This window comes from Lathamus discolor, chromosome 3 (genome assembly GCF_037157495.1).
Source record: "Lathamus discolor isolate bLatDis1 chromosome 3, bLatDis1.hap1, whole genome shotgun sequence".
In the NCBI taxonomy this organism is placed as follows: Eukaryota; Metazoa; Chordata; class Aves; order Psittaciformes; family Psittacidae; genus Lathamus; species Lathamus discolor.
The window spans coordinates 51,417,011-51,436,404 of record NC_088886.1 but is presented as its reverse complement, the minus strand read 5'-3'; the positions used below and the strand labels follow the sequence as shown (position 1 = coordinate 51,436,404).

Sequence of the window (19,394 nt, the reverse complement as noted above, 5' to 3'; positions counted from 1 at the left end):
CAGCCCTAACTGTTCTATGATTCTATTGCTCTATGACTTTGTCTCCTGTATTCAAGGTGTCTAAGCTGGTGTCAGAAGAGAGTGTATTTGTAATTGTTCTGTTTTGTGTGACCTGACTGGCATTTCTGTGATGCCACTGAACTTTTAATAGCCTTCTTTTTTGATACAGCTCTTGCAGCATCGAGAGCTGACACAATTTTGTGTCTGTGATTTCTCTGTTCACGTGCATGTTTGTTACACTTGCTTTAATGTTGTTCTTCTTCACAGGGCTTCAGGTACAGTTTTCACAGCTATTGATGTGGCAACAGGGCAGGAGGTAAGATTTCTGTGTTCATTGCAATGAAATATAATGAATATAAATGCTCTTCTCTAGGTGGCTGAGGTGATTTGATTAGGCTCCTTCTGTGGTTGCCAGCTCTGCTATCACCTCTCAGAATATTGTTTGCCCTAGTCATTTGTAACAGTGTGTGCCAGATTTCCTTAACTTATCCGCAAGTATATATTCCTCAGGTCACTGATAAGTAATTGCCCTTTTGACAGTAACCACATTTACCAGTGCGGCAGTGGAGCAGCACTTCTTGTTAAAATGCAAGCGTTTTGATCATCTCAGTATGTTGTCTCTTAATTTGCTTTTACATACTGCACTACTTCATGTCGTTTTACTGACTGCAGAGCAAGTTTTGCAGTCCAGTGCTTTTCTTAAGCCTCCTTTGCATCTTGTCAGGCAGGTGGGCTATTGAGTTGATTGTTTGCAGTGTTTGTGCATTAAACAGATGCAGTATGCTGCTTCCTCAGTGCTTGATGTCTGAGGATAGAGTCAGGTCTTTTCATTGGTGGGTAAGAAGAAAGCCCCCAAGGAGGATTTTGCCATTTTCAGCACCCTAATGGGAAGGTGTAGAGAATATGGAGCTAGGCTCCTCTTCGAGCTACGCAGTGACAGGTCAAGATGTAACAGACATAAACTGACATCAGGGAAATTCTGGTTGGGTATTAGAAATTTTTTTTCTGTCATAGTGAGGATGATCAAGCGCAGGACAGAGGACCCAAAGAGGTTGTGGAATATCTGCTTATTGAGATCTCTGTTCAAAACCCAGTTACACAAGACCCTCAGCAACCTGTTCCATGTTGGCTATGCTTTAAGCAAGGGATTGGGCTGGATGACCTCCAGAGGCACCCTCCAGTCTCTGTTATTTTGTGATTCTGTTCCACAAGTTCTCTTAATGCTCTTGGCTGTGTGATAATGATTGTGTCTACAAGATTATATTGGTTCTTGTGTTTGGTTTCGGACTCATGGGTTGGTTAACTTGTAAAGCTTCGAGCTGCTGCCAGAAGGTGTTGTAGCTAACGTAGCTGGGGCAAGTCTCCGTTTTAAAGTCTGGAATACTTGTCCTGATTACCTTATTTCCTTGATAAGATAGGTCTTTTATCTTTCTTTCTTTCTCTCATTCTCTCTCTCTCTCTCTCTCTCTAGGATAGTTCATTGGCTTAACTGCTTTGAGAGGAATTCCTTCTGCCTTCCAGCATTCCTTATACCCAAACACTAATTTGGATAGAATATAGAAAAACTTTGCTTGCATTGGAAGGTTTATATTTCTTCTCTTAGTTGCTACATGATTCTCTTCTGCTTTAGGCTTGTTGTATGCTCATCAGGTTGCATTCTTTTAAGTTGCATGCTAATAAATAAATCACTTGCCAGGTGCAAGCTGTGCTCAACTCCTTTAATCCTGTTAAAGAATTTCTTCTAAATTTTCACTATATTAAGAATTATCAAAATGTTTTGATACTCAGGTTTGAGTGATTTCTCTTACTTTTTTCCTGTTCAGGTTGCTATTAAACAGATAAACCTGCAGAAACAGCCCAAGAAAGAGTTGATTATTAATGAGATCTTGGTAATGAAGGAGCTGAAGAACCCCAACATAGTCAATTTCCTGGACAGGTAAATGCAGACAGCTGCTGATTCCTTCATCCCTCAGGGTTTCAAGGGGTTATAGTGACATACTTACACAGACACAGACTTGTTGTACCTAAGGGTCTTATAAGCAAATGAGATGCTATTTGCTGTCATCTGAAGAAAAAAATAGGGGGGGGTGGGAGCAGGGAAGGGAGTAATCTGTTATAAGGAATGGTCTTCATTCAGTAGGAAGGCTTCTTCTGTCATTAATGCAGTGCTGTATGTAGTTGGGGATCAGTGGTAGACAAGAGCATAGCTGGAGGAGTGCTTCTGTTGTGCATGATTGTGTGTGAGACATGTAGGGTGTTATCCTGCCTGTTTAGGTAGTAAGAAGCAGGCTGCTTTTATTGTCAGCATTTACATTTCTGGCTACCTTCCAGAGATTAACTTTCTTTACTCTTGTCTTTGATTACTTATGAATCACTTCATTGACTGGCTCTTCAGTCATTTTTCAGTTCTCGATCTCTTGATGGTGAACGGGCATGCTTTTTGTTTTGTTTTTGTAGTTACCTTGTAGGAGATGAATTGTTTGTGGTGATGGAGTATCTGGCTGGAGGCTCGCTAACAGATGTGGTCACAGAAACTTGTATGGATGAAGCACAGATAGCTGCTGTTTGCAGAGAGGTGAGTATTATAGTCGCTGGGCTGGACAGAGGAATGAAGGTGCACTCTATTCCCCTAGGTTTTATAGTATAGATAGGTTAGGACTAATGGCAGCAATTGCTGTTGGAGCCATTGAGTTAGAACGAATGATACTGAGAGCAGAAATCAAAATTACAGAAAATAGCAAAATTAGTTCAACTCAGAAAATTGGGAGTTTGCAAATTGTAACACAAAAGCGCTATGGCAGTTTTTGAGCTAGGTTTTGGGAATATTAGGTGATGGAGCAGATAAAGATTTTGGGTTTGGTACCTTGGTTACCTTGTCCTGTCAGTGTTAACAGATACAGAACTGAAGTTCAAGGAAGAGCAACAAACAAGTTTAGCAGCTGGAAACAATGTCTTTTTTAGCTTTGACTAACAAATGCTGTTCAGAAGCACCAGGAGAACTGAGTATTCATATGTAGGTAGTGTAGAAAGTAGAGGTGTGAATATAATTTTAAAAAACAAAAAAAAGAGGAAAAGAAAAAAGACTGAAAGCTTCGGAGTGTTTTTCACAAGGAAGAAGGTTAACTGCTTAGAATGTGAAAGTGGATGTGATGAAACCAGGATACTTTAAGGAACATGTACTAAAATAAAGATGAGCTTGATGCAGATTTTCCCTTTTCATTTTAGTACTTTTCATAGTGTGTGAAATCTATAGTCCTGTGACATGATTTCTCAGAAAAAGAATTCTCTAGAAGATTGTAGGTGAAATAATGTGAAGATTGCAGGAAGATTTCAAATGGAAGAGTTAAAAATTGCTGATACCACAACTTATCAGTGGTTTCTGCCCTGAGTCAGAGTGCTAGCATCCAGAGCAGGCTTCATTTTTTATGGCAGAAGTAGAAGTAGTTGTATTATCGGCTGTGCAGGAGAAACTTAGGCTTTTAAAACTCCCATTTGACTACATCACCATGACATCTGCTTTTGATGACTCACCCAAAGGGAGGGGATGGAAAGCAAACCTGTACATTAACGTGTATGGACAGGTAATGATTTCCAGGGAAACCAGAGCTGGAAGCAGAGAACTGAAAGTAACTATTTACAGTAATGAGCTTTTCTGAAGAAAAAAAATCTACTATTGTTGAACTGCTGTACTATCAAAACTGTGCTGCTCAGTGTGTTAGATGTGCTTCATTCTGTAAATCAGTGCCACTGTGCTAAAGCGAATGAAGACCTGGAAAACCCCACCGGGCACTGCATCCATGTCAGGTTGCAAATGGTAAATGTTCTGCTTACATTAAAAGAGAAAAATTTTGCAATTACATTCTTTTCCTTTTATTCTCAAATAGCAAAAGTAAATTCCATTATGTTTTTAGGCAGAAACTTAGTATGAAAGGCTTTTATCTAAGAAAATGCAAAACCAGTATTAGTGACTTGAATCATGAACATGTTTTACAGCCTTTACTGTAAGAGAATTTGAATGCATGTTGAGAAAGAAGTCTCACCAGTTCCTCCCGGTGAGACTTCACTCTGAAAAGTACTCACATAATTCTTTATGGTTCCTTTGCAGAATTCATAAAATGTACCAAAATTAACATCTGGGTTTTTTGAGACTCGCTTGGGTGATGATGAGTTTAATTTATGGCTTTGTGTTAACCTATCAGAGAAACTCAATGGTTAAATAATTTGTGACTTCATGAGACCTGGAGGGTGTTTTTTAGCACAAGAGCTTCCTCTGCTGGTTATTTAAAATAATAACTGTTGTATTTTTGTACTCTGCACTGGCTAAGGGTATAAGCATTGCTTTTGAATTTGTGCTCACGTACACAAATTGTGTTTCCATTTGCTGAGCATCTTTTTTGGTTTGGCTTTGTTTTCCTTTTTTTTTTTCTTTTTCCTCCCATCCAGTGCTTGCAAGCGCTTGAGTTCCTACATGCCAACCAGGTCATCCACAGAGACATTAAGAGTGACAACGTGTTGTTAGGAATGGATGGATCTGTTAAACTAAGTGAGTACCAGAAAATGGAAAAAAGTGTCTGTTTTCTCTTTCCCAGTAAACTTGGACTTACAGAGTATAAATTGGTAGGAGAGCTGGCAGGGAAATCTGAGGTGAATTTTTATTGACTATGATCAATAGAAATTCATTCAGTGCTATAAAACGTGTAACTCCCAAATAGCGGGTATCGAATTTCTGAGGGCCCTGACACTAAGGCTGTGAACATATTTGACCGGAAGGATGTTGAAGCAAACTTGTTGCCACATGAATACGTTGGTAAATGTGAAGTAACTGGCACTGTACAGTGAAGCAAAGATGTGAATGATTGCAAGAGAAAAGTTGCAGCCAACTTTCGTTAGTCTCTTCAGGTTGTAATGACTCGCTTTTTATGTTTTGCCCTTTTCATTAGAAGGTCACTAACAAGAAAATTGTACATTATTAACCATTTATATTGCAGTCTAGTCTTAATGCTCTGCCAGTTCTGGGTCTCCTTTTCTTGGACTGAAAGTGTAACACACTTTCATTAATATAATCACAAAATGACAAAAGAAACTACTTGCTTTTCAGGTAATTGTTATGCATGCATGGACTTGTGTACAGTAAGTCAATTTCTGGTATGTGTAAACGTGTGTGTGGCAATAAAAAATGTGAAACCACTTGAAGAAGCTGTCAGGATTGTTGAGAGAGAGGTACATTATCTTATTTCTTGGTATGTAGGAATGTGCAAAGCATGAAGTGACCAAAGAGTTAAGGGATGGTGTTTTTACAGTTGGGTAGGCATTTGAAATGCCATGAAAATGTATCTCAGTAATATTCCTTAGTCTAGTTTGTTCGCAGGCTCTCATTGTTTATGAGATGTAGTGTGAGGAAAGATTAGGAGCAACTTGATTTGCTTACCAGCATTGTTGGATGCACTGCTCACTTGCATAGGTTTTATGTTTTTTAAGGGTGTGATGTACTTGTGCATAAATTGTGTAGATTCAGAAGCTCAAGGGAATAGTTACGATAGAGGATGTGGCTGAGAAGAGTTAGCTGGAGCAGGCTCAAAAATGTAAGAGCTATCAAGTCAGAGCAGAGTGGCAAAAGGACAAGGTCAGCAGCCTATGTAAAGAAGCATCAGCCCCAGGAGGCTGCATGAAGATGAAGAGGAAGGAGAGACAGGAGAAAAGAGGAGTCAGCTGTAAAAATGTCCTATATGAAGGGGAGGTACTGTAATCCCTGTTGAAGCTAGCTCTTCTTTGGCTGTGTGATTGTATTGCTTCTAGCAGTTGTATAGGGTAGAGAGTGGAAGAAGTTGCACCTTCTTTTCAAGCTCTTCCTATTCTCTGTGAGAGCCTGGCTTCTGAGAGACTAGAAGTAAGAGGTACCAGGCTGCCTGTCACTAGTGCATACCTACACACACTGCTGGTTGGTGAAACTAGGTCCTGGATCTTGCCTGTCTTTCTTTCATTGCTGGTGGCATCGTGCTGAAGGCCTAGTTGGTAGGTCAGGAGATGTACACTGCTGCTGCTTCTCTGGCATGTTCATTGAAATAAGCTGTGCTTTATGTGGAGTATGACACCTTCAGAAAGGCCGAGATGGAACTCGGTGACTCCTATAGGTTTGATTTATATGCTTTTGTTTTATTTGAGGCAGCATTTTGACAATTAGGGTGGGGGTAGTTCTTTGTTAAATTGTCCTCTTGGTACAACTTAGCACTCTCTTGACTGTGGCTCTTTTGTTAGCACTGCTTGGCATAACACTTTCAAAATCTTAAATTCTCTCTCTCTCTTTTTCTCTCTCTCTCAAACTTAGTGTCAATGATAAGGTAATAACTGTCTCCTGCCTTAACTGTGTTCTTATTGATGCTTTACATGCCTGGGAAGTGGGAGTGCTGCAGCTGGATAAAGTAACATGATGGAACATGCATTGCTGCTGCACCTGAAGGCTATAGGAATAGGTGACTTTTCTTGTTTTCTTGAGTGTGGTTGTTCTCTTCGGTAGTTAACCTTGTGAAAAGGTTTGTTTGTCCAGGTTCCTTCTGCTGAGTGGGCTAGCACTTCACTTATCTGAAGCCTTGTTTCTATGTCTCTGTCAGCTGTAGTACCTGTATTTGGTGGCCTATTGTGTGAAATGTTGAACTCAATAGCTGCACAAATAAAATCTGTTTAGCAGGGCAGAAGCCATGGTTTGTGGATTTGTTTTTTTTTCTAGTTCAGGCTGTATAACATACCATGTGCAGGACACTTGCCTTCAGAGATCTGCTTGATTACTTTTTCTGGCTGTTGCCAGTCTAAGATCCTTGAAGGAAGGACGGGGCAAAATACTGTTCTTCTGCAGAGTAATACTTGTGTGCCTGCTCCAGAGAACAAAAAGCTTTATCTTCATTCCATGGAATTCTGCCCTGCTTAAACATCTTCAGGTTTTCTATCTTGTATGAGAGATTTTGTAATATGGTGAACGTAGTGGGGAGACACCCCCCAAACCCTGCTCAAGTGTAGAGGAGTAAAGTGTATGTGTAGTATTAGAGAAGTCTTCTAGGAAGCCACTTATTTGGGGTGCACCAATTTAACTTTTGCAATTCTGTTACCTTACAGCCGACTTCGGTTTCTGTGCTCAGATCACCCCAGAGCAGAGCAAGCGGAGCACTATGGTTGGAACTCCTTACTGGATGGCTCCTGAAGTGGTCACACGGAAAGCATATGGCCCTAAAGTGGATATCTGGTCTCTGGGCATCATGGCTATTGAGATGGTAGAAGGAGAACCCCCGTACCTCAACGAAAACCCCCTGAGGGTAAGAAGCCTGGATGTTCTATAACCGTTTGCAGGTGTTTACCATACGAATGGTTTCAGTAATTGTTCATTAATAGTATCTACATTAAAAAGAAAATGAATAAAACAAGCTTCAGCAGGGCTAGAAAATTCCTCCACAAGGAAGATGGCTGTTTTGAATTTGCAGTCAGCCCTACCCTGAATTTGTCTATTTAGAAGATGAGTACCTGCTTGTAACTTAAACACTGGTCTTTGAGCTCAATCTTCTGTGATAGTTTAGGGAAAACAAATCCATTAAGTTATGAAAAATGCTGCTTGTGTCAGAATCTGATGTTTTCTTTGCAAAGGTAAGTATCTGTTGCCAAAAGATTTGGAATATTATTATGCTACTAGCAAGAACAGGTGATGACTTGGTGTCTTGTATAACCAAGCCAAATCTTTACAATATTCCTCATTTTACAGGCTTTATATTTGATAGCAACAAATGGCACACCAGAACTGCAGAATCCTGAGAAACTGTCACCAATATTCCGGGATTTCTTGAACCGATGTTTGGAGATGGATGTCGAGAGAAGAGGATCAGCCAAAGAATTGCTACAGGTGAGGGTCAGCTTCTTCTCACAGTCTGAGAAACAGAAACTGTGAGTAAGGTCATCCTGTGATAAACCACACTGTAGACTGGTGCCCTCTTTTTCTGTGTCTTCCTCTGAGTACTCTGATGGATAGCAGTTGGTAGGAGCTACAGTCATGACAGATTGTACTGTGTACTTTGAAGTCTTTCATCAGTAATGTGTCTTCATTCTGACGCTACTAAAGCATCCAGCAATTTACGAACTTACTGTAATAGAGCCATTGAAGTGAGCAGAATGGGACTGAGAGATGTTTTGATCAGGAAACCTCTTTGTAGTGGATTACTGGAAAAGGAAAGGCCTAGGCTTTTTTGGGAATCATAGTATCATAGTATGGTTAGGGTTGGAAGGGGCCTTAACAGCTCATCTAATTCCCACCCCCTGTCATTGGCAGGGACACCTTCCACTAGATCAGGTTGCTCCAAGCACCATCCATCCTGGCCTTAAACACTGCCAGGGACAGGGCAGCCACAGCTTCTCTGGGCACCCTGTGCCAGCGCCTCAGCACTCTCAGGGGGAAGAATTTTTTTTTCCTAATACCTAACGTAAATCTGCCCTCTGTCAGTTGAAAGCCATTCCCCCTTGTCCCGTTGCTACCCGGCCTTGTAAAAAGCCCCTCTGCAGGCTTGAGGAGCTCTGAATTTGTCCGTTCAAGAGCTGGGCATTGGCAGCATTTGCATTGCTTTTCATATCTCGGAATGAAAAGGGCTGTGTAGATACATGGCTTTTACTAGCATTTAAAACCCTGTCTTTCAGTAGTTCACTGTGTTTCTCTCTTCCTGGCAGCATCCCTTCTTGAAACTGGCCAAACCTCTGTCTAGCTTGACGCCATTGATCCTGGCAGCCAAAGAAGCAATGAAGAGTAACCGCTAACATTACTGCCACAGCCTTCATCCTTTTTTCGTTTGTATTTTACAAATCTTTATAATATATGAAATTTTTACACTTCTGGGGGAGGGAAGGGTTTGGGGGGGGTGGGACACGGGGCAACACACGTCTGCGAAAGGGAAGAAACTCTCATCCAGAAGATGCCCAAAATAAATTATGTTAACTCCAGTGATCCCTGTCTGGGGTCCAGAAGGAATTGAGGACTGAATTACTGGCCTGTTGTTTTTTTTTCTTTTTATTATTTCCCCCCAGACAGCTTAGAAATGCCACTTACTCTGCCCGGGGTTTTAAGGGTTTTTAATGACTTCGCTGTAACAGCTCCCATTCATTGTACCCCATTGTCTGGGTACTTTCAATACTTGAATGACAGATTCAAGCTTTCAGAGAGCAGTAGTAATTTTACCTGCTGATCTCTTTCACACTTCTCTTCCTCCCCTCTACCTGTTTATTTTTAAATCACTCTAGTAAAGCTCCCATGTGACAAGATGCACAGTGAGTGTGACAAATGTGAATGTGCGTCTTGCCTGTCATTTCATTTATGGATTAGTTGTCAGAGTACTGTAGGATTGGCAGTTCGGCTACTTAAAACATGGTAATGTATTGAAACATTTTTCACTTCTAAGATGAATATGGAGAGAGGAGGAAGACAAGTATTCAGCTGTTTCTTATGTGCCTGTGCTCTGTGGACTTTTAATCAAAGATGTGGCCTCTTTGTAGAAACTTAATGATTGGTCAAGTCTTTGGATGTCGGTTTATGGATATGTAGGTAGGGGTCAGATCCTTTATTTATGATCAAATGATCAGCTATAGTCAGGGCAAGAAAAAAATGCCAGCTGTCTTCCTGTCTGCTCTTTTTTTTTTTTTTTTTTCCCATTAGAATTGTTGGCCGGAAGCTTAAGAGATAATGTGCTTAGTGCGGTGGATGGTTCAAAAATGTATTGTATCTGTGCTCTGACTTGGGCTTTGGAAGTTATGCTGGTGCCTTTGACTTTTTTATTTTACATTTCTTTTCTTTGTATCAAATACATTTTTGTATATGTTGTATTTCCCCCCCCAAGCAAATAATGCATCAGCCTATGGAGTTGTCAGAGTTTAAGTATTAGAGCTATTTTTCCCAGTTTTTTACGTGCTCCATTTGTACTAATGAAATCAGAAGAACAAGTAATCAGATCTGAGGACACTGAAGATACAGGATTTTTTAATAGGATTCAAATGGAAGATTAAGAACACCTGGAATTGCCAAAGCGCTGTTCTGAGAAGATGAAAGCTGCAAGGGGGGAACAGTGCTGTCAGATGTTCATGGGGCTTATTTGACCAGCTAGTTCGAGGCTGAGGAAACATGATGTGTCACACTGACCCTTTCTCACCTAAAGACATTGTACCAGCTAGAATGGCTGAAGTCAAACATTCGATGCAAGAAAAAGTGCCTCCCTCTGAAGGACAGTGAGCGACTTGAGCAGTTGAGTTCTTGAGGTGTTACCAGGGACAAGTGTAGAAGAGCCTGTGCCTGTGGCTGCTTCTAACGCTACAGTCTATGCATTTCAACTTCTCCAACAGTTTAACGAAGAGCTAACTGTAGTGACAAAGTGCCAAATGATTATGTGAAAGAACAGCCATTACTTTAGTGGGGTTTTATTGCATTCCCAGTAGGGCAGGACCTGAGACAGGTAAGGTTACAGCTGGGTATGGGTGGAGGACCCTGAATAAAAATTATTTGCACACTTTTACAAACGTTGCTGGCAGAAGATAGAGGTCATTTCAGATAATTTCAGTATTTGTATAGCGATAGAGATAATTCTGTTTTGGGGACTGGTAGGCAAGGTATGACAGAGCCACCTTCCAGCTGAGAGCAGTTGGAGGCTGTTTGTGTTGATGATGGAGAGGAAGCAGGGCGTTGGTGTGGTACCAGCAAGATGCCTTTGTTATGCAGAGCACTGCAGTATCACAGTTCAGCATTCAGCGTGTGTTCTGCTCAGGCATGGTAGTACACTTCTAAGTCGGGTAAGTTACGTTACTTGTTCCATCACAGGAATGAATCCCTCTAGCTATAAGCCTAAGAAAAGTTCTGGTTTTAAACTCAAGTGTCTTATTCCAGGCAAGGAAATCTAGGTGCATTTACCAGGCAAAATGTATTGTGAGCCATAGACACTGTAAACACTGTAATGGCGATACCCCTGGTTTGAGTGTCTGGCTGCCCGATCAAATGAAGTAGTGAGAAGGCTTGGCTGAGAGAAAAAACCCTGTCATACCAATGATTCCCTCTTTGTCCATTGCTGGCAATGGACTTTGTGAAACTCCTTGTGCCAGAGTTAAACTGGGAACTTTTCTTTCTTCTTTCTTTTTTCCTTTTTTGTTTTGATGGCACAATCTAGACAGTAAAATAACTTGTGGTAAATTTAGGGTTTGTTGTGGTTTTTTAAAAAATAGAAATAAAAAAATTGTAAGTAATTTTACCTTATTAGTTCACTTCTATTGCTGAATGAGAATGGTTTAAAACATGTTACAAAAATTGTCCAGTTTACTTAGGAGATGATTTCCAAACTTTCAGCCATCTTGGCACCCAAAACTTGGCCCAGTCCTGCACTTACCAGAACATACCTTGTCACTTGCTGTGTGACCTGCAGAGGTGTTAAGCTCTGAGGTTGAGAAGTGTCCCCATCTCTCCTTCCCCACACAGCAGCTTTATAGTTATGTGGTAAGGTTTCTTACCCCCATGCTGCCAGAAATCAGGATCAGAGATGGAGCTGGCAGGAGGGGAGAGCCACAAGAAGGTCGTGCTTTTGTGTCTTATTGGATTGGGCATTGCTTTTCTAAGGATGTCAGCTGGATGCGTCTGCAAGACTGGAAAAATGCAAACTGCGAGGTTTTTGCCCTGATGGGGGCAGATTTATGTCCCTAAGACTTGCTGCAGGGCTGTTCAACTCTGCCGTATCACTAGGGCAGACACATAGAGACCAGACAGAGTTTGAGCAGATGATGATAAGGGAAGGATTGCATCTGAATGCAGTCTGGGATTTCCCGTATGTCTCACTATCGGGTGCCCATGTGAGATCCTGAGTCAGAATTAGATACGCATGTGATATGTATGAAGTGTAATATACAGTGGGGTGGCTAGTTGGGTATATGGAGCTGGGCAGCTAATGGCTGAGATGCACATACACAGGCAATGTGTGACTCCTGAGGTTTTCTTGTTACCATGGAATAAACTGTACTTCTCGTTAAAAGCAGACATGGCACTGGGAATGTGCACTTTGACCTGCCTTAGGTGTTAATGAGACTAGTTGTAGGCTTTTGCCTGGCTCTCCGGTGCAGGGAAGTGCAAAGGGGCGGTTAGAGCAGATGGGGGAACCTAGGTCCCTTTGTCAAAGGGGATAGTGGGTGGGCTGGGGAGGGCGCAAGAAGGTTGTTAGAGGTCTCTCCAGCTAGAGTTGAATAAAATAAATGTCTCTGGTCTGTTTTTCCCTTTGTTCTTCATGCTGTCAGTGGAAATGGAAGTAGGTGCAAGCTTTCTTTTTATTTTTTTAACTGTCTTCAGATTTTAATGTTGCCTTTTATGTAATTTAATCCCATTATGTTATTTAATTGTTACTGCAATATTAACTACTGTATTTGTTGACTTTGTTTAATAACTGTTCTTTCAGGGCTAGAAATAAACTTTTAAAACACATTTGGGTCTTCCCCATCATGAGTTTATACCTTCTAAGACAAGAGTAACTGAAAGAGTACATGTTTAGATGTCTTAATGAGATTAACAGAATGTATTTGTAATTAAACTTCTTATGAATGCTTTAATGATGACGGATATAAGTTTATGCTATACTAGTCTGCCCTGTTTCTTTTAAAACTATTACTTGTCAGAGTCTGTACCAACCTTGGGATAACTGCAAACTCTCCTTGCTGCTACTGCTGGTGGAATGTTATGCCTCCAACAAAGTGTTCCAGGTTGCTGGTGGAAGGAGAGCAGCTCTGAAACACCCTTTTCACCCACTGTGGAGAGAGATCCCTTGCCCTGCTTGCCATGGGAGCGATGCAAAGGCCAGCCTAGTTTGTCACAATCACATCTCCACCATCCATTCACTGTAAGGTAGCCTTTTGGTAATGACTGGGGTGGGACTCATGGGCCAGTCACAACCATGACTGTGGCAATATGGTGATATTGGGGAATTAATCTGAGCAAGACTGCTTTATTGCACCGTGGATGTCATCTATTATCATGTGTTATAAACATTGCAGCAGAGGAAATGTGGGGACTGAGATGTCCTGGTGCCTGCTTAGAAGACATGGCTCCTGGGTCTGCACTGTCACTGCTGATCAGCGTTTGAGCCGTAGAGCCTGATGGGGCAAGGATACTGTGTGTCGACAGCTCACCTAGGACTCGGGATGAGAGCAATGGTGCCTGTTTAGGCTGTGGAGAGTTGCTTCTGTTTTCCATTGAAACAGCAAGAGTGCTGTGGTGTGTTGGCATGGCAGTCTAGCTAAAGAAAAGGACGTCTAAATGCATTTACTTTGGGGTTGAGAATGTCAAGGACTCATCATGTTGTGTGTTTTCTGTGCGTTATTGGGAAATTGTCTCTTCCCCTTTCTTGCATCTTGTACAAGCTTTTCTCATACCACCGACAAAGGGAAATGAAGAAACCACTTGTCTTCAGAAGCCTTTTCAACTAGATGTGAGAATGTTGTTTTGCACAAAGCACTGTCTCTTCAGGTTAATTTGTTGTAAGATCTTTGTCTTTATATATAATTGATGCATTTAAACTGATGTTCTCTAACACTGCATTTAAGTGGTTTTGCATTTAATTTGGTGGGGGGGGAATGTTGACAAGAGGAGGGAGAAGGTGCCTAGGTGGAACTCGCTGGTTATCTGTGTGTTCCTCCTTGTGCTGCTTGAAGGAGAGCAGGGTTTTGGCTCAGTGTGGTTTACACAAGTTGAAAGTTGCTAGTCTTTGCTTGATAAATCGTGTTAAATCTTGTGTGAGCTTGCTCATCCCTTGCATATAGCTGGCCTAGACTAAAACCAAGAGCAGCCCCAACTTTTTGGGTCCATTTATTGAAGATGGGTATTTAAAACATTGCTCTTTAAGATAGTGAAAGTGCGGGGCAACAATTTCTCCCTTTCGGGGCTATTTGGTTGCAGTGAGTTGAACACAATTATTTGGGCTGTGCCAGCAACGCTGGTTAAAACCAGGATGGCTAAAAACTGAGGATCTTCATTTCTAATTCATGTTTTCACAGTGGTGCCTTGGGGAGGGTGGTTGTGTTTCAGCGTGAGTCGTGTGGCTCACATGTGAGCACAGCAGTTGCCTGCAAACGCCTGCTCCCAGGGACTTGTACAGCTGCATTTTCCCTATTTTTATAACTTGCATTTTGCTCTGAAGATTGTTTTTCATAAAACCAGCCATCCTGAGTGATGTGAGGAAGATACATGCAATTGTGCTGAGCTCAGCTCCGTTCTTGATGCTGCTTTCCAGATGTGTGGAGGAAGCAGGTTTTTCCAAGGGATTTTTTTTTCCCTACTTTGAACTCCAGCTGAAGGAAGGGTTTCCTTTTTTTCTTGAGGCAGCGGAAATGCCAAGAAATAAGAACAATGAATCTATCTGACTAATTTCACTACCTGTGCTCTGTTACAAGGGAGGAGGGCAGTGCTGTTGCAGCTTCTCATGCTGGTATTCCCTTAGTTCAGTGGTGAGACTGCTTTTTCCTAGTCCTGTCTACCAGTGAGCAGGGGGGAATATTTTCCAGCACATTGTAACTTTATTTCAAATCGCATTTACTTATTGACCTGATTATAGAAACAGCATGTACAGAGTGATCGTTATTATTATTTTGTTTATTTTGGGGTTTAGTGGGATTTGCCCACTGGGAAGTTAATGATTGCTCATTCTCCTTTGGACACTAAAAGGCCACCAGATTTCTGCTTTGGAGAAGATGTATTGGGTCAGAAGCAAGGAGGGTGGTACTGGAACAGCAGGCAGTATGTCTTAATGCACAGATGTGTCTCAGTGCATGGATGTTTCTCAATGTGCAGATCCCAGTTTCTGGTGTTTCCTGAAGGGTTTGTTGTAACGAATCCAGCTCGGTTTAAATGTGGATGAACATAGAAGGTGCTGATGTGACTCCAGGCATCTCCACAGAATGTTCTCGAGGGGGAACAGCTAGGTGCTTTTTATTCCCCATACCAGGTTCAGGGGTGACATTCCCAGGGTCAGATGTATCCCTTGGATTCAAGGTATCTATAGCCAAGGATGATGATTCTTTATTGCCATCCAGTACATGCTTGTTCCATGGATTCAGGTCTTTTCATGAAGCACAATTAACTTGTGCCTCTCCTTGAGCCATTTTCATCTGGCTGCCTGTGGGAGGAAACCTGCTGCTGGCTTTCCGCAGCAGCTGATAACAGGTGGCTGCTTTTGGAAAGCTCTCGTCCACCCCCCTGCACAGTAAAACTCTCCTTAAGTAACCTTACAGCTCTATTCAGCTGTGCCTGTTACCCTTTGTGGGTGCAAACAGCATGGTGTGAGGAAGCCAGGGTGGTTCTGTTCAGCTTTTGTTACTGGAGAGTGTTTCTGGAGAGTGTGTTTACTTACCTGTGGAGGTGCCAGCTTGTTCCTACCCCATGGCTGAAAACCAAACCCCTTTAAAATACTCGCATTTTAAGCTGTTGTAGTTCTTGACAGCCCTGAAAGCAGAGTTTGATTCAGAAAAAACACTGATGTTCCAGCCATGGAACAGTGGTTTTCAGTGGCAGTATCTGAGTTTTTTAGACAGTCTCGTTTCTGGAAGAGCAGCTGTGCAAAGCTGCATGGGCTTTTGAAGGGGTTTTGCCTTTGCAGTGCTCCACAGCAGAACTTGCAGCATCCCCCCTTCTGCTGTCACCACTGAAGCGAGATAGGAAATGAGCTGCTTGTGTATCTGTCACTGGTATTATTTAATCCCATAAAATTACTCTCATAAGCAACAGCTTCCAGCTCCTCTCCAGCCTGGCATAAGTGTCCCACAATGGCAGGATGTGCCATGGGCAGAATTACAGGCAATGGACGGGAAATGGTTCTGGAAGACCTCTGAACATTTACTTCCTGAGGTCCAACTCTTAGAATGCTTGAAAAGGAGAAGGGAAAAAACCTGTTCTGTGGGAAGGAAGAGATGTTGGGCTTTTTCTCTTTTCCCCAGTTTTACCATGGATGCTGCAATGTTTTCCATGTCACGGCTGTGTTTGGAGGAAGGGGATGAGAATGTACTTTTCATCATAGAATTAGGTGATCTTTAAGATCCCTTCCAACCCAAACTATTCTGTGGTTCTGCATGCTTCAATCCTGTGTCTCCTGACAGTTTATTCTATAGATGGCTAGGTGTTGGAAATAAAACAGCGTTAATAGAAGCTGTTGTCCCCTTGCCTGTGATGGGGGCAGTGAGAGGGGCCTGTGTAACCTGCCAGCACTGCTGGTGACCAAGAAGATACATACTGAATGGTTTATGCTCTGTTAACTGGGAGTTCCTGATAACATGACATTTCCCACACCATCGCACCCTTCCTGGGACACCTGCGGCTGATCCAGCTGTGGGTGAGTCCCTCAGCTCCCCATGGCAGCAGGCAGTGCCCTGGGCAGCATGTGCAGTGCTTCCCAAGCCTGTCAGGCTGCGCCACGTGCGCTTACATGCGGCTTTATAAAGAGGAGGTGCAGGAGCTGTCCGTGTTCCCTCCTGGGGTTTGGTCCGGCCTTTTCCCCCAGAACAGCCTTTGCTATGGCTGGCCTGAATGTCTCCATTGCTTTCTTTTTCCTGGTGGTTGGGGTGTGCCAGGTGCTCAGGCAGCTTTCCAAGAGGCTTCTGTCTCCTGGAGCATATGGCTGCCTTGCCAGAGAACTTGCTGGCTCGTTACAGCTGTGCATGAGCTGCCTTGAGCTGAGGATGCTGGTGGAGATCGGCCCATGGGGTGGTGGCTTTGGTCCAGACGTGGTCCTTACGCTGCTCTTCCTCCTCTTCGCTGTTCATGGCGCCTCTTTTGATGGAGCATCCGCCAACCCGACCGTCTCTCTTCAGGAGTTCCTGCTCCTTGAGTCCAGCCTAGCAGCAACTGCTACAAAGCTGCTGGCCCAGGGTGCAGGCATGGGCATGGGCTGGGCTGTCACCAAGCTCTACTGGTCCTGGGAGCTGACGCAATTCCACCTCATCCAGAACCTGATAGCGCCAGAGTGCAGCTCCTCCATCCGCACCGCTGTGCACCACGCTGCCTTTGCGGAAGGCAGCTGCTCTTTCCTTTTCCACCTTATCCTTCTCAAGCTGCGACAAAGTCACCCAGTGTACCAGGTCCCTGCACTGGCAGCGACTGTCACCTTCCTGAGCTACACAGGTGAGCAGCACTTGCCTTTCTAAGTCACTTACAGATATACCTAATTTGCCTGGGAGGAGCAGTTCCTTTTACATCTTCAGGTGAAATTGTTACCTCTTGGTAGGTAACAATTATCAAGAGGTTTGTTTTCTACTTACTTTGCAGAATATCCATTCTGCAGCAGGTGAAACGCTAGCCCATGAGAAGCCATAGCTTGTCCCAAGACTGGGACTGCTTTCCTCAAATGATCCTGCACTGAGCTCTTCCCACAAAGCTCTGGGTGACAAGGGTGGGATTTCCCCATGTGCTACTATTATATGGTACAAGAGATGCAGCTACTGGCAGGCAGGAGAGGTCGTGGGTCTCCTGGCCCAGCTTTGAGTCAAGTCTTTCAAAGCAAGCAATTGAGACTGCTGGTCATGCTTCTCTTCCTGTGCAGCTGGACCATACACAGGGGCCTTCTTCAACCCTGCCCTGGCCACCGCCGCCACCTTTCACTGCTCTGGGAGCAGCTTTTGGGACTATATCCGGGTGTACTGGCTGGGGCCCCTCACAGGTGAGATCTGCTGGGGAGGTGCCAAGGGGCAGGGATGGGGATCAATGTGCAAGGCAAAAATGCTTGGCATTAACACAAGCTGTTCCTGGCAAAGCACTGAACTTGGGTCTTGCCATTTGCAAGTGTCCTCCTCTGTCCTCCTTCCCTGTCACTTGAGTCATGCCTTTGCTATTCATTTTGTAAGTTTCTACCTGGGCGACAGGAAGACTCTCCCCAAAGCCAAAGTTTGGGGGAGATGAAGCAAAGATGTTTTAGGAAAGCAATAGGCTGAGCTATGCTGTAGAGGTTGTCCACAGCTTCCAGATGACCACAGGGAGCTGGGTAAGTGTTGCTTTGAATGTAGAGAGCTGAGACAGAAGACTGCTGGTGTGGTTTACAGGCTCTATCTTTGGGTCAAAACAAGCCTTGCTTGTTACAGTAAGGTCACAATGGTTAAACTCTTCTTCAAGTAATTTAGCAAGGGTTTGTCAGATGCCAGTGGGGACTCCAGTGGTGCTGGGCTACTTTTTTTGGTCAGGATGAAGGTTGCGGGGAAGGACCTGAAAATCACTGCTGAGCCATGGAGAGGAGGGTGGAGGTGCTTGGTGCAGCACGCAGATGTCCATGCTCTTGTTTCAGGGATGCTCGCTGCCCTCCTGCTATTCCAAGGCAACATCCCACGACTCTTCCAGAAAAACCTTCTTTACAGACAGAAGAGCAAATACAAGATACCCAAGGCAAAGGTGGTGGCACATGTGGAGGGTGACGAACCACAGCGGAAGAGGAAAGGGGAGAAGAGCAACTCCAAGCCCTGTGCCTGAGCCACAGGTCCCTGCAGCCCCTCTCCTGGGAGCGGGTTTCTCCTCCCACCCATCATCCGTCCTGCCTGTTCATTCCCTACCTCAGAGTGAGATACTCTGAAAGCATCACAAAGGAATCAGCCAAGCTGGCCTTGCAGGACATCAGAATCCCTGAGCTCCTTTGGGAATAACTTGAAAGTCTCCCTGGAGAGCCCAGAATATTTCAAGACTGCATGACTAGCTTGGTGGGGGAAAAATAGCCCTAATACTTTTGCATAAATTGCTGGTTGTCTTGTATTGCCAGGAAGCTTACAGAAAGTCAGGACCATCCCATGGGTAGGCTTGAGCAACTCCTGAGTTATTGCATCATGGAGTGCTTGAAATAACCTGACTTGCAGCCATAAAAACACAAGCGTAAGCCAGTAACTGCCTTGGAAACTTAGGATGAGGAAAAAGCAGGCTTGTTCTTTCAAATTATTAAATGTGGATATTGGTCAAAAATGGGTGTTCTTTGAGTTAAACTGAGATCCTTGAATTGAACAGGCTGAATCTGGCAGTTCTTAGGAATTTGAACTGCTTCAGGGCAAGGGAGTTCACTGGCCAGAGGAGACCCCGCTCCCCTGGGGCCATGGTGCTTAGCCTGAGATTCATGTGCTGTAAAGCATCAAGATACAGTGCAAAAAGTGTGTGTGGTTAAAAACAAGACCTGGGCAGCCAGTACGCACTGGTGTGGGGGAGCAAGTGTGTCCCTGACTCCTTTCTGTGTCCACATGGAGTATTCTTGAAGGTGAAATTACAGTTCATGGAAATTGCAATGAAAATAAATGTTGTGATTGGCATTTGGGTGAGTGATGTCGATGCTCTGAGCGATGTGGGGGGTGGTCAACACATCTGATACCATCTAAGACACTGCAGAGAATCACAGAATCCCAGG

General features: G+C 43.5%; 2 protein-coding genes across 2 annotated transcripts in view; both read left to right on the top strand.

The window, feature by feature from the left end:
• Positions 1-13,575, top strand: part of PAK2 (p21 (RAC1) activated kinase 2) — a 44,115-nt gene extending 30,540 nt beyond the window's left edge. The window contains exons 9-15 of the mRNA XM_065675196.1: positions 268-316; positions 1,824-1,936; positions 2,458-2,575; positions 4,444-4,543; positions 7,108-7,304; positions 7,745-7,882; positions 8,698-13,575. Coding sequence (XP_065531268.1) covers positions 268-316; positions 1,824-1,936; positions 2,458-2,575; positions 4,444-4,543; positions 7,108-7,304; positions 7,745-7,882; positions 8,698-8,784 — 802 coding nt within the window. The 3' untranslated portion in view covers positions 8,785-13,575. The remainder of the gene's footprint in view (positions 1-267; positions 317-1,823; positions 1,937-2,457; positions 2,576-4,443; positions 4,544-7,107; positions 7,305-7,744; positions 7,883-8,697) is intronic.
• A 2,639-nt stretch (positions 13,576-16,214) lies between these two features.
• On the top strand, positions 16,215-19,292 carry LOC136012219 (aquaporin-12-like). The gene is made up of 3 exons (XM_065675195.1): positions 16,215-17,146; positions 17,565-17,681; positions 18,300-19,292. Exons 1-3 carry the CDS (start codon positions 16,378-16,380, stop codon positions 18,479-18,481), a joined length of 1,068 nt encoding a protein of 355 aa, XP_065531267.1. The 5' UTR covers positions 16,215-16,377; the 3' UTR covers positions 18,482-19,292.
• Positions 19,293-19,394: the final 102 nt, after the last annotated feature.